The sequence below is a fragment of the Cygnus olor genome, chromosome 2, assembly GCF_009769625.2.
Source record: "Cygnus olor isolate bCygOlo1 chromosome 2, bCygOlo1.pri.v2, whole genome shotgun sequence".
Classification (NCBI taxonomy): Eukaryota; Metazoa; Chordata; class Aves; order Anseriformes; family Anatidae; genus Cygnus; species Cygnus olor.
The window spans coordinates 95,360,271-95,376,026 of NC_049170.1; the positions used below are offsets into that span (position 1 = coordinate 95,360,271).

General features: G+C 35.8%; 1 protein-coding gene across 2 annotated transcripts in view; it reads left to right on the forward strand.

Annotated features, from left to right (window-relative positions):
* Window positions 1–15,756, forward strand: part of GABBR2 (gamma-aminobutyric acid type B receptor subunit 2) — a 477,214-nt gene that overhangs the window by 103,559 nt on the left and 357,899 nt on the right. For both annotated transcript variants that reach the window (XM_040549353.1, XM_040549354.1), the window contains exon 2: window positions 2,881–3,018. In XM_040549353.1, coding sequence (XP_040405287.1) covers window positions 2,881–3,018 — 138 coding nt within the window. The remainder of the gene's footprint in view (window positions 1–2,880; window positions 3,019–15,756) is intronic.

A 15,756-nucleotide genomic window follows, 5' to 3' on the forward strand; every position in this document is an offset into this window, starting at 1 on the left:
CTTCAACAACCTTGCCCACATTTAGGGATATATTAGGGTTTGGCAATAGATGATGATGAGTGGCAATAGGGTCTTCTAGGATCTCTGAAAAAGTGATGTTATAAAAGGGCTTTAGGAACTCACTAAGATGAATTTCCCATACTAAAGGCAGGAAGAAACCTTTTGTAACTGCTTGTCTCTCTGGCTCAGTAGATCTATTATCTTTATCTGAATGTTTATTTTTTAATGCTTGTAACGGACTGCTCTGTTGCTTGCAGGAAAGAATGTTATATACAGTATATGTTGTGAAATGTGACATTAAACAAATGTGAAAGTCTGCTTTCTTCCATCTTTATCGTTTTTCCTTTTGTTTCTGTCCAGCTTTCTGTCCATCCACAGTATTAAATCCTTTTTCTTCATTTCTGGGAAATATTTTGGACCATTTTGACAGTTTTGCTTAAGGAGCAGACTGACTCTTCTAATTAATTATGGTGGCTTAAAAGACAACATGGTAGGCTTGTAACTGAATCTCATTCAATAAAACCCCACGCATACTTTGGACTGATCATTAATATATCTCTGCAGTGCAAACCTTTACACTTTAGGAGAGACAAATAAAGCTTTCAGCGTGTCTTCCAAAGAGAAATGATGAGTGATTGGAAGAGTGTTGTTTTCATGAAAGTGTCTTTATAAACATGCAGAGATTAAATAAATAAGAAAGAGGAACCTTGATTATAATAGCAATTCTGAACTTCCCGGCAAATTTACCCACTGTGATTCTTACAACTGCACATAGTGACTTTAATACAGTGAGAAAAAAAATTGTGGGCAAATAGTAGTTAAAGGATGTATAAAAGTTTTGTAATGTAAAGGTAAATTTTAGTATGAAGTATACTTCAGATAACAGATTGTACATCTTTATCATTTAAAACACAGAATTTTATTTCTCCATAACTACTTATATGTATACCCACTTCATGGGCTACAGCTTCCAACTGCTATTTTACTATCAACATCCTTCTTATTTTATGTATGTATTCTTTTTAAACCATTATTCAGTGAAACACTGAAAACATATGACATAATGAAAAAAATATGATTGTATTCTCTGGTTTTAAGTTGGTATGAAAATCAAGTCAATAATCTCTTTTGCTGCAGGTTGAAATGGTGGGGTGGATGAGGGCAAAGACTTGGCTAAATGTCACTTAAGTTCAGTTTCTATATATTATATTTAAATGTCTAGAGTCCTTGGTTGCTTATAGAAGTAAAGAAGTAGTAGAATATTTAGCTGCACTTGGAATTAAAAACTGATCTTTAAGTAGGGGGCGGAGGAGTAAGGATGGAGGACTCTGCCTGATCACAGTCTTGATTCCTACACATTATGATCTTGCCAACGATCCATCAAACTGACAAGGGAGCCTCTGCCATACTGATTTTTTTTTCTTGTAATAAGAAAGAAAAAGTTGTTCTATATTATGCAATTTTAAACTCTTCAGCAATAATCTGTATCCTTCTGAATAAGTAAGAGGAATAATTCTATTCTTGCAAGTAGTATGCAAATAGAATATTTTTTCTTTTAGCATATTAATTCTGTAAGAAGATTAATATAAGCTTGAAAACTTCTTAGGCAAAATCTTTATTCTTTCAACAGAACGCAAAACAATTACTACTTGGATGCTGATAGTAAATGAACTGTTTTATTGAATAGTTACAATGAAACAGGAGGTTGGTGTACAATAGTTCATGTGAAGATTATGAGGAAGAATTTGTAGAGGAGGGAAAAAAGGGCAGAGGATATTGTTTCAAAATGGGAGATAAAGAAGTGGCTGCTACTGGAGAAGTGGTAGCTACCATTAGAGCCTTTTGGCAGGCTGACTTCCAGTACAGTTTGGAATCAAATTCTGAACTTCAGGTACATGTTTTATTAACATTCTGCTGCAAGCTCAGGAATTAAGGTGGGACTACATAAATTATTGTGAATAATCAATACTACTCCAGACAATGACTGATATTCAAATATTTTGCAATACTGACTATTACTCTTTATTTCTATTGTCAGTCCTGGTCACAATTTATGTTATAGATCTTTAAAATTGAAAAAAATAAATTGTGTAATTATTAATGCAATTGGATAATTACCAAACTAATTATCAGAAAATCCCAGAACAAGCCATGTTGAATGGGTCCTCAGAAGGTCATTTAGTCCAGTCTTCTGTTCAAAGCAGGGCAAGCTATTAGAGCAGACAAATTAATTCCTAGTATATTCTAGGAATACTCCTAGAATATTCTTTTGATATTTTTTGGAGGCTTAGTGTTGTCCTTCTAAATGACAGGCTCTCTAGTATATACACACACACACACATATGCACGTGTATATATATACATTTTGCACAGAGTGCTGAGCATGGACTTTAAGGAGAAGTTTCTTAGGAGCCTTGTTAGAGACGGAACTTGCTTTACAAAGAGACACAATTGGTAATGTCAAACTTTCCTTCAACTATGAAAGTTCTGCTGACATCTAGTGTTACATTCCAAATTTTGCTTTGGGAAATGGTAGCTCTGAATGCAGAGTAAGTTTTCAGTCAGTCATATTTTATTGATTTTTTTTTTTATTCTTTGTCAAAAGATAGCATCAAAATTCAGATGTCCCAGCTCTGCTTTGGAAGGAAGACATAAGGGGTTTTAGTGATGTAAGGAGGGGGTTTCCTGTTTTACTGTAGTGTGTTAGGGGTCCAAGGCAGAGTGCTCGAGTTATTCATGTCTGGGCCGTAAGATATTATATGTTGTACAATTTATACAGTGCAACCCCTCACATTTTTCCCTACCCAGTTGTTTATTTCTTAGTTCATTAAGTTATTTGTGATGGTGAATATTTTCTCTTTTTTTTTTTCTCTTCCCCAGTGTGACAATGCAAAAGGACTCAAAGCCTTCTATGATGCAATAAAATATGGACCTAATCATCTGATGGTTTTTGGTGGCGTATGTGCAACAGTTACATCTATCATTGCTGAATCTCTAAAGGGATGGAATTTGGTTCAGGTAAGACATGAAATGAATTATATTCAAATGCTGAATATTTTGTACATATATATTTTTAAATTTAGAACCTTAGCGTTTGATGCTTTTTAAGCTTAACATTTTGTGTAATTAGTATACCACCATTCTGAAGGTCAGTGCAGTTACATGTAAATAAGGACAGTCTCTTTTTATATAGTACTAGATTCCAAGGCATGGCATTGTGCTCAAAATATGTGAGTGTAGGACAACAGTTGTGCATCTCAGTAGATTAATTAAATAAAATTAATTTGATGTATCTCAAAAAGCAACCTAAAAGTTCAGTCATGCTAGGTGAGCAAATCTCAGCCCTAAACAAGGTAGAGGAAACAACTTGTCAGTCCTTAAACTATGGTACACTGGGGTCTTTACTCAGTCTCTACTCAATCATAATGCAATAATTCCTATTGACTTTAAAAGTGTTAGGAGTACATAAATTGTAAGTAGTAACTGTGCAAGAGTTTCAGTATTTGACTCACAGAGCACATTTATTCCCAGCTGTTCTTTCTGACTTTCTCAAAGGTCAAGTTTGTGGAAAGGTTTCTTCTGCTGAGGAATCAGAATTTATTAATATTAATCTTTAAAATGCGGATGATAGCAGTATGATTTTCTTCATTTCTTCAGTCATCTGCCCAGTAACGATCTTGAGATTGATGGCTGTTCAGGCAATGCAGGCAGCAGGTTTTGTTTTTCAGCTGTGGAAAAACCTCGGCGTCCTACTCAATATTTGTATTGCCCGAAGATATAATTTGTATCTTGCTTTATTAATATATATGTATATATAGTATAGCAGAGTGATAAAATAATAATATATAGCAATCACCTGAGGTTTCACTTACAAACAGATCCCTCTTTTCCACCTGGAATACGCACTGAGCAGAGTGCAGAATGAACAAATGAAGCATAATTACGTTTGTGAAGAAGATGATGATCAGAGTACAAATGGGAAATTCTTAGGAGGATAATTAAAGTAGCTTGTTAACTGTGTTTGCAGTGCTTGTCATATCAGACTTTTTTTATGCTTCAGGATTCTTTTTTTTTTCTGATGTGAAAAACGTCAGTTCTACTATGGAAACAAAATAATAGAATATCTCTGGGGAGAGCTGGGAAAGGAAGGGAAAGCTTGAAACTATCATTTACCACTCTTTTAGAAATGGCCTAGTACATGGGCTATAATGAAATGTGTGGCTGGAGCCCTGCTATTTTGGAATTTTTCACATGGAACTTCCAGATGATGTAGCTTGTTTTAAGGAATGGGATTTCATTGTGCTAAATCCTTTTATTTTACGCGCAAGTTCTGCCTGCTAGAGTCTGAAAATCTTTTTTTTTTCATTTTTTTTAATGCAGTTGCTCAGTCAATAAGTAAACACAATTAGAAAGCTTCTAGTTGCTTTTAAATGGCTGAGTTTGTCAATATATGTGTTAACTTATATAATGATATGAAGCATTGCTACCAGACAGAATCTATTTCTCTGTATTTAACAACTACAACTGTGACAAAATCCTAAACGTTATTAATGATACCAGTATATCAAGGGATTCTCTGTTGCTTTGGCTCAGTGTCCTGCAGGCACTAGATCAATCCTCACATGGCATAATTCCACTTTGTGGCAGGTTTTTATATATTGATTGAATGATGAAAGAACACAAATGATAGTGTGGCTGGGGAGTGTGGTGAAGCTTAGTGGATGGTACAGCAAGAATGGAAACAGTTTGTGGAAGTGTCATGTCATACAGAAACAGCAAATCAGCAAAAATATCATGTATAAGATAGTGGGGAAACGGAGTATAAATCCTTCCACTCCTCAGGATCCTCTGTCTTGAACATCTTTGATTAAATATGTAACTTGAATAGATGGAATAGACAGAAATCTGTAGTTCTCAGTACTGTAGAAATAATGTTCAGCCTGAAAAAATACAGGACTGTCCTCCCTCCCTTAAAGCTTGAAAATTCACCTCAGAGAATCAGCACACTCCCATAACTAGTTATGTAAATTTGTGATCATGCTAAAGTCATTTTGTTTTGCAATCTAGAAGAAGGAAAACAGTGTATATAGACAAAACCTAAGGTGACATTGTACTGCTGAGAAGGGGATTTGCATTTGGATGTCTGACTCCATTGTTTTTCTCCGGTGCAGGCGGTCATGAACACAGAGCTCTTAACCCTAGCATGAACATTTGATTTGATCTGATTTATGCAGGTGTCCTGTGACTGTGCAAAGTGATGACTGTCTTCCCTGCAAGAGAAATGCAGGATACTGAGAGTACTGGGGAGAATAGGGAAGAAAAGAAGGACAACAGAACGTTTACCTTAGCAAATCTGATACAAGGCTGAATGCCTGGAAAACTTTTCTAGAAGCCTTTTAGCCCTGAATTCCAAGTTTCTGTCTAACTGTTTTTCTTCCACTTGGGAGACTTTTTTTTTCTTTTTCTTTTTTTTTTTTTCATTTCTGCCTCTTCCCTGTTGTCTCCAGTAAAAAGTCTCCAAAAACAAGAAATCAAATAAAAGGCAAAAAAGTACAAATGTGCTGGAAATTATTACATTGCCTTTGTTACTCAAACAATGCTATAATAGTGATGAGAGGAAGGAAAGGGAGATAATTCTCTGCAAGAGAGCTGTGGTCTCTATACTCCTTACTGTGTTCTGTTGATAAAGACAGTGTCTTTACTTCACTGTGTGAAGTACAGTGACTTTTGCTTCACTGATAAATTGAGTTCGCTGGTGTCCCACAACAGTGTGAAATAGGAGAGACTATCAGAGCTTAAGAGTTTCAGTCTGAAGGTGCCTTGTTCTGTCTTGTTTTCATACTATGTCTAAACAGAAGGTACTTTTCTTCTCCCATCTTGGCAAATTTTGATTTACTTATGATCAGCAACAGAATGGGAGATTTTGTTCTCAACCGGCAGCCTTCAGCTGCTGGCTGATTCAATTATCTCTTACTGTAACAAAAGTAATGATTTTTTAATGGCGCTCTTTGTGGAAAAAGCAAGTTGTTTTAGACAGCAACTACTTATTTCATCCTTAATGACTTTCACTGAGGTATGCTAGGTGTCACAACCTGTTTCTGAACACACATTCTTAGAAGGAGAGGCACATATACCCATTCCTTAGCTTCTCAAACCTGGAAAATTGAGAGCTTCCCTGTGAGCCATTCCTGTGTGCCAGCAGTCATTACTTTGCTGACTGACAGCCTGAACATAGGCTGGGAACTGCTGCTTGTGGCTTTGATCTCCCATCTGTGGCATGCAATCGGTTTGAATCTTTGGCATTTTGCTTATAAAGTGCTAATAGTATTCTCTGTATCTGGCAATGGGTCATAAAGGTGCGGAGGTGTAACATGGGGCATTTTCTTTGCTGTCAGGGAAATACTTAAGTATCAAATTCTTCAGGGTTCATCTTGTCTCCATTCCCTTTCAATGAGTATTTGAGGCAGTGTGAAGAATTTATTTGAGGCAGTGTGAAGTATTTTAAGCAGTGTGAAGAAGAATTATTGGCAGTATCTGCACTATACTGAAAATGACCAGTTATGTATTTTATTTTATACACCAATACGTTCCTGATAGAATCCAGGTTGTCCAAAGTGGAGGAGATTGTTCATAATTCAGTCTTTCTCTTCTGTTTCAGGCTATTCATCAACTGTTTATCTTTCCATGTGAATTTCTTATACTGTCAAAAGTGCCTGATTTGTTTAGACTGTTGTTTCACCTATTTTCCATTGTCATCTGTCACTTTTTGTTTCCCAATTGCCATCTTAACATAAGCATTTAAATGGGATGAGGGTTTTGACCAAACTGGTCATCTCTCACAATTTGTTGAACTACTTCTCCATTTTGGAGATTTTTCTTTTTTCCTTTATTGTGATGTTTACATTCTCTTACAGTCTGCTTCATTTATCTTTTCTGTCAACTCTGGAATAAGCCTCTTCCAGAATCAGTATAAATATTACTGCTTCCTTGAAATATCCTCCCTCCACATATTTAATGTAATCTAGTCATAACAGCTGGCTTCTAGACAGGTAACTGCTACAGGTCCAGTGATTAGATCATAATGACATTCACAACACAGAAACCTTGTTTTGGATTCAGAGTCTCATGTTGGAACATTTTCTGAGAAAACTGTAGGTACTCTAATCATGGTGTATTACTCACTTCGTGGGCTGGACTTCCGGAAAAAAAAAAAAAGTCTCCTGTATTAACATGGGGCAGCTTCACATGTTAGAAAGGAAAACTCCTTTACTTCTCTAGCTTGATGTCATGGAGTATTAAAGAGCCTACCCTGAGATTTGTTATATTATCACAGAAGTCCATAGGCATTCAAGATCCAATATCTGAATTGTCAGAAAGACTCCTGATATTAAAGAAAATCACTGATGCTTCTAGCCTTTGGTTTCCTTCTGAAACAAGGCTGATGTGATTTCATTGTCAGTTCCTCCTGATAATTTCTGACCACTGTCCAACTGAAACCAGATTTTAACAAAGAACTTCCTAAAGATTATTAGCCTCTACACATTTCTGCATAAAGGAACTGCTGGGGAGAGGGATCCAAATGAAGGAGAGGCTGTGACATGAGCATGGAGGTAACTGGGAGCCTGCCATGGTATGTGCTGCTTCTTGTCCAGCTGCTGATTATGAGAATGTGACTGATTGCATTGAGAAATTAAATAGCAGTGGAAAAAGAGGTGGAGAAAATGTGGACGAGGGGTAAAGCACAGAGGATTATGAAGCAGGATTTAAGGTGTTTTTGTGTGTAAAAGTGTAGGACACACTATACAAAAATAGACTTTATTTGTTGGCTCTGTTACTCATTAAAATACATGTTAATACAGCCTATAACCAGCGTTTTTTAACACCTCCATAACACAAATCATCACAGAGGTTTCTATACTGCCCACTGAATCATATTTCTTCTTGTTAATGTCTGGATTTTCTAAATCCTCGTGCTTGTTACTTGGAGCTCTGGCATGGACACATAAACATTTTGAAAAAAAAAAAAAAATCACATTCCTTGTCACGTTTGTTCCAGCACAGTAAGTTTGTGCTACTTTTGCCTTCACTGCACAATTTCCATGTATTATTAGTCTGAGCAATGAAAAGGGCATTTAAACTAGTCTTTGGCTAAGAAGATTAGCTACTTCTATCTATGAGATGCAGGCGGTCCCATTTGAACAGGCCAGTCTCCCATTGGAATATGACCCAGCACACCACAAAACTAGAATCTTTGGCTTCTCAGCCCTCAATTCACCATCATCATCATTTTTTTTTTTTGTTTTCTTTGCTTTCCTATTTTATATCCTGGGATTGGAGGGATTTTGTAGACTTTCTTTGCTGGTGTTGTAATTTTAACAGGCAAAGTGTGCTAGGGAAAACACCTCTTGAGGACTTATTATGTAAGGTGCAAACCTGATGACGTTCTGGTCCTGCTTTTGGGAGTTAGTTGTGCACATAAGGAAGTTTTGCTTTCTTCATCATAGGAATGCCTGGGAGCTCCTGAACAGGAAGAAAACACAGCAGGACTGACCTTCAGGTAGAATTTCATGTGAAGATTCTCCTCATTTGAGAGAGGCTCTGTTGAATTTGGAGGGAGAGAGACCTTTTAGTTCTACAAATCCTCGCCTTGATACAAGCTGCCAGCAGGAGCTTTGCTGTTATTGACACAGCCCTCCTGAAGCTGTGTGATTGCTGCTGGGGAAGAAAATGCATGGGGAGTTAGATCAGCAGTATCATGCCTCCTAATTAGACTGTGTCTCCGTGGGTAGCACAGATGTGTACATGTGCAAGGTGGGATGGATTAAGGCTTGGGAAGTTAGTTGTATATTCATCCTTAAACTTAGAGAAACGAATGTTGCCGTACACCTGTGGGGACAAGCCCAGAGCAGAAGAATTAACTTAGTAGTGGAAGTTCTTTCTTTCTGATGCTGATTCCTGGTGCATTATTTCGGTTGTACCTCAGTGGAAACATTAGTCACTGTTAATCACAGAAATTTGGTCCACAAAGTTTAAATTGAAAATTTCAGAAAATTTCCAGACTGAGGTATGGTGAAAAGTGCATCTTCTATAGCAGACACACTACAAGATGTAACAGGACCGTCCTTCCCCTTCTTTCTGTCTTCTGCTTAAATGTATGAGACTGATTTACAGTTAGATGAGTTGGCTTAATCTGGCTTTCTCTCAGTTTGAAATTGGCTTCTGTCCAGTATTCACTTAATTTAAATATGATTAGCTGTTCTTTTTCATCTCGTTTGTCTTGTATTCCTACTGTTGGAGAAAATAGCAAATGACAGTGTACACTGTTTTTGCGTTTGATGTAAAGTCAGCAAGTTCAGTTTGTTACATAAAATGTGAATGAAAGTGTTTAAATAAAGTTCTAGAGTTAGGTCAAAGCTATCAAACTGATAACATACTGATATCAAAGCTATCATACTGAACCTCTATCTATATTCTAACTCTGATCTGCATGTTCTGAGGGGAAAAATATCCTTTTATTACTTTTTTTCTTCTTAGCTGTTTTTCCATATCTATTAATTCACTTTTGTTCAGTGTTGGATCAGTAATGCAGAGTGAATAAGTAATGGTCTAAAGAGCAAACAGAAAAATTTAAAACTTGTTATGAAGCATATTGTTGAATAAATACCTCTTCCTTTTTAATTTTTATTTCACTGAAATCCTGTTAGAAGATAGAAATATAGGATTTAAATTTTGAGCTAGTCACATATTACATTTTCATTCAGTATAGAAAATTTGCCTATTTTCCTATTCCTGGTTCTGAATGAAAAAGGTGTCAGCAAAGTACACCTGTTGAGAATTTTGTTTCTGGAACAACAAAAACAATGCCATTGCCTTTTGCTTTATATGAAGATGTTTATTGATTTATTCTCATTCAGCTTATATGTTGAAGCCTAAATCACGTGTAAGTTCTAAATAATGTAAAATACATGTGGTCCATTGAGCATGGATCTCATAAACTATTTTATTTATTTTATTTTATTTATTTGTCCTTTGTTCAATTTTGGATTTAATTGGGACAAAGTAGAAAAAAATGAGGAAAAGAATTGTCTGTCTTAAATACTGCTTTAACAAAAATTTCAGGACAGCTCTACTGTTATTCACATGTTCCACAGCAAATGCTTAAAAAAAACTGTGGTACAATAAAGTTGAGAAAATTTTGGAGATTCAGAAATCTCCAAATTGCCTTTTTCCAAGATTCCCTGCTTAAGGGCAGTAGATTCTGAAGTCATTGACAGTTACAAGACATCAGCTGAAATGCCTAACCCTTTGACAACCTATGCTTAGAATTGCCGCAGCAGAAAAATACTTATGTGTTTCTCCACAGATCTGGAAATGCTTCATCTGCATTGCAGGTTGGCCACAAAATCACTTCTGCCAGCTGCTAGCAGCAGGGGAATATTTACCTCTCCCAGTTCAAACACTTTCAGAGTTCTTTTCTATTATGTTCTTTATAGTAAAGCTAATTAGAAAATTTCTGAAAAATCAGAGGAAGCAACATGAGGCCAAAGCAGGGTGATCTGGGACTGCCTGGGTCTCTGGCTCAGGGCTGCTCTCATGAGAGAGCCTCTCTGGTTCCAGGATGCCCATTGATGGTACTGGAAAAGCAGGGATATAACTTTGCTACGAAGTATCCTCTGCGTTTGGGAAAATACATTTAATTTTGAACACATCAGATACTCCTTCTCCTCCATATATTCCTTCCTTCAATCTACATGGTCTCTTGAATAAAAAGAAAGGGGAAAAACAGACAAACAAACAAACAAAAAAACATAACATATGAACATTGATGTTTTTCCAAACATAAAATCTTGTTTTAATGCTAGCTCAATTAATTGGTGAGGTAAAGTGTTTACAGCATCCAGTTTAATATATTATCATAGTAAACAATGTCTGTTTGGATTTTTTTACGTGTTTATTTTTATCAAAGTCTTGTGTCTTATTGTTTATCTTTGTTTTGGTTTTGTTTCTTTCTATTTGGTAGTTTCTGTAAAAGACCATTGAAGTCTTTTCTTGTGCGGTTTCCACAGCCCCTCACCTAGTGTGGACCTGCCAAATAGAATCTTGCTCAGTTACCAAAATGTTTCAGTATTGCCCCTTGCAGCCATTGCTGCAGCTTCTTTCACTGCTACAAGAGGTATTCTGTCATGTCCCCCTAGGCTGGTTTATTACTGCTTGCCGCTGCTTTTTCTGGAGGTGCTTCTGCGGAGATGCTTGGTTTTGATCATATCGCTTCCTTCTCTCCTGCTCCCTGTCCTGATATGATAGACAGACCTAAGGTTTTCTTTGTTGGAAAATCAGCTTGTGTTTTGGCATCTTTGCTGTGCCAGATGAGGCAGACTGTGATATATGCTGATTTGTTTTCCGGGTCTGAGATATTTATTTTTTTTTTTCATCGTGCTTTTTCTAGTACCTTATATCTGTCTTATATCTGTTTTCTGTATGGTCCAAGATACTGGACAGTAGTGCTACTAAATTTCTATCTAACCCATAGATGGTCAGTGTCTTCTCTTGACTATCTCTGGGAAAGGACACATGATTTGTGGGGATATACCTGTGTGACACTAAAATCCCATTAACGATAATCTTGCATGGATTCTGTTCTCAGTTCTGTCAACCCTGTTGCATTTTGATTCTTTAATCCTATTGTTTTTTTTTTTTTTTAACTTTGTGACCCACAGACATGGCTTCAAGTCTTCCATTGTTGAGTGGGAGCAATATTATAGTTTCTCAGCAATTGCACTACTGCATTTTGAGATCATCTTTGCATTTTTCTCTGTGTCTGACTTCACACAAATCTTGTTTTTATGTCTGTTATCTGAAAGTTAGTTTAGGGAAATCAGATGCTAATTGGTTGCCCATCTGCATATGATTCTTCTGCTTTGCAGTTTATAATGATCGAAAACTACCTTTCTTCCCTAAAAATACAATAATTTTGTCACTTTTTAGTTGCGTCTTGGCCATCAATATTAATTTAATCCAAAATCTTAAGATTGTACTATTTTATTTCTGTAATTATTGCAACATTTAAAATCCAAAAATTTAGTTTCCATCTTCTTTCACCACTGATCCCCCAAATATGGCCCATACCTAGAATTTCTGTAAAGCTGGAGCTGGTGATTTTGGTACAAGGTATGCTGGAGTAACTGCTTTATTTTTTTTTCTTTTGAAAGGTAGCTTGGGTATGTTCTGTAAGACTAGCTTGTTGACTTGTTTCTTAGTAGCTACATTGGAAAACCCTGGGACTGCTTTCTGTACAGTTCCTTTCACCAACTAACTCAAGGTATGGTATGAAAAAATTTATTGCTTCATACTATTACTCCCACAATCTTAAATACATTTCTTTGTTTCATTCTCTTTTACTTCTATATTTTATTTCTTGTTACTATCCCATTATAAGACAAGGAAAGCTTCCTCATGTGGTGAGTTAACCTGCATTCTCTCAAATGTTGTTGTGCCAGCAGTGACTTAATTACTTATTTGGAGGGATAGAATAATCCATACAAAATTGAGCAATAGCAGCTCCTGGGCATAGATTAGAGAACAAATGCATAAACTAAGCAGTTGCAAAAAAGATGATCTTTACATAATTTTGAAATTTAAATAAAATACTTCTGGCCTTTAAAACCAGAAAAATCTTAATTGTGTTCCATTGAAGAAGTAATAAATTGCTCATATGTTTATAGAAAAGTAAGATCTGAAGTACAAATCCTCTTATAATAGAGGCTGTTCAAAGGGCTTGATTCTCTAGTGCACTGTGCTCTTGCACTCTAGTGCTCTTAGTATATGATTCATCTGCGTTATGACCAGTATGGTATTTGTCTTAATTCTTGGTATCCTCAGTGCTCCATAACTCTAGAGCGATTCCTGGGGTACCATTTTAGAGCAGTACTTCTTGCTGCATGCTTTCCTCTGGCATCAGCTAAGTTTTAACCCATCTTGAGAAAAATAAGGGATAAACAAGGCATACTTGTGTTTTAATTGAAGTTAAAGTGATTTGGAAACACATTTCCTTTAGCCTTAGTTATCACAGATATCAAAACCAGAATTTCACAGTCACGGAAAATAGTTACGATGATTGCAGCGTAAAAGCCCTAAAGCTTTGTTGGAAAAGCACTAACACATGCGTACAAAATTGCTGCTGAAATAATCCATATTTGGAGTAAGAAGGTTTGGTCCTAAGATTACACTGAGAACAGGAACACATTACACAGCTCTTCAGCTCAGACTTGTACTAAGGCATTTTCTTTGCCTTCTTATCACATTCGAGACTCATAACTATAGAAAGTTAAGTAACTGACTCTAAACTTTTCCTTGAAGAATAATTCCAGAATTGTACCTTTCTTAACTGTCTTTGAGAAGCTCTTCCTGGCTTTCTGTGTTATAATTCCTATCTGGAGTTACAAATCCAGATTTAATTTGATTTCTTCTCTTGCCTTGGTTTTGTTCATTTTTTATGAAATGAATAGCCTGAGATTTCTGAACTCTGTGTTAAATTATGTCACATTCTGTTCTTAATTCTCAAAGAAAAAGGAAAGCATTTCCCCACTGAAGTTCAGTCCTCATCTTTCTGTGTTTTGCTGAAGTCCATTAGACTATATGTTATCCGATGTACAGCATATCGCAGGCTGATTAATAAGCTACAGAAGGATTGACAGCATAACCACTAAGAGCTTTGTTTGCTTTATGATACTACACTAAGCTAGGAAAGTTCTCTGGCTACTTATAATTAAGCTACTGTGAGGGCACAATATGTATCAGGAGGTGGATTCATTATGTCAGTTTTCTTCCCAAAAGTAAAAAGATTAGTGGCACAGCTTCTGAAAGATTCATTCAAATCCTTCAATATTCAGATGATGAAACAAGAAAATATATGGCTGGGGGAGTGAAAGATCTCCAACCAGGCAGTCTAAATTATTGCATGAAGTACTTTAGAGCTGTATTCATTATTAAACATTGCCATGTTGACACAAAGAAAGATTTAATTAGTTCTTTAAAACAGAGCAAGAAAGTTCTTCATCATAACCATTTGGAAAATAAGAGTTTGTAAAAGAGCTATGACAGTCTCAATTTGAAACAGTCTACAATTAGAAATCAGAAGTTGTATGCTGGGTTTTGCATTTGTAAACAAACTCCCAGACTAGATCCACTATTCTGTTTAAGAATTCTGTATTTGCAAGGAAAAGGTCAGTTCTGGGAAAGTGGGGTAGACTTGCATCATTCATAATAATGTTTTTGTTTCTTTTTTTTTTGTATTGTCTTCTATAAAGACATAATCATGCTAAAGAGATTATTTTCCTAATGTCTATTGTTTAATTTAAAAGATCAATCCAAAGACTTGTTTAAGTAAGCAGATTTTTATTGATTATTTTTTGAAGACACTAAATCCTACTGAGAAAAGCAGAGTGATTGAGCAAGCAATAGCGATCAGTATTATGTTTAGGTCTTGTTAATAAAATGAAAAGCAAATAATAAAGAAAGATGTGAAGACTAAGGTTGGTGCTGATTCTTACAGGTTTATATATATTTACATATATAGACAGACATATTTAGAATTATCTAAAACTGTCTTCACTCCTTCTGATGGCTCAGTTTACTGCTGATGGGGCAGCGTTACATTTCAAGTAAATGTGGTTGCATTTTCTTGCATTGTATCAGAATTAATTTTCACTCAGGAATGTGGCTGACATGCCTAGGTGGGTGCTATGTATGCAGCTTTGTTTGACTTTTTTTTTTTTTTTCCTTTGACTTACTGCTCTCCAGGTGTTTTGGCCCTTCACCTACATTATTCTGCTTGCTTATGAGAAGTTAAAAGATTAAAAAAAAATCTGATTTGCAAATCAGAAAGAGAAGGATAGATCAGGGAAACCAATAGCTTACTGTTGTATAAGGAGCCTGTATGTTATTTGTGTATCCTGATAATGGTGATAAGAAATTTCCTGTGATCAGATCACTCCGGAAGAAATGTGTCTTCAAGCAAATTTGATTTTTCATCAGTGACCTTCATGAAATCTTTTCTGATACCTGTGTCTTAGCTAATGAAATTCAATAATGTGGCAGTTGCCAAAACTGATATTGCTTCAACATAACATTAACATTGATAATGAATTCTTCGATTAGATAATGTAAAAAATCTCGTGACCAATGCAATTGTGTCCTTACTTTTGGACGTCTTCCTGACAATGTGATAAAATCCTCTCTTTATGTTGTTTCTAGCTTGGGAAGAAAAGAGAAAATGCAGATTTTATTTATTTATTTATTTATTTATTTTTTTAGAGGAAATGGCAGAAAGGTGCAGCTATGAGGCCCTAAGTTTCACTTCCTGAAACATCCACCTTTATTGATCAAGACCTCAAGCTACAATTTTGGAACTATAATTATCATAGAGTCACCTTATTCATAGATTGCACTCAAGGTTGCATGAGGCATATATCCAGTTATAAAAAAAGGTCTACCCTCCTAACAAATGTCCTTGCACTAATTTGACGTCTCCTATTCTCCTATTCATTTGTCTAATGGTTAGACCACAATAAGAGATTTATGAATTTGCTACTTACGTTGTCTTAAAAGTTTTTTTTTCTTTTTTTTTTTTTTCATTTAAACCATTAAAACAAGACAGACAAAATCTGTAATAATCTTTGTAACAATAATTCTGTGGTTTGTTCTTCATTTTCAGCTCATTCTTAACTTTTTAGTTTTCCATTGCCACAAGCAGTGCTA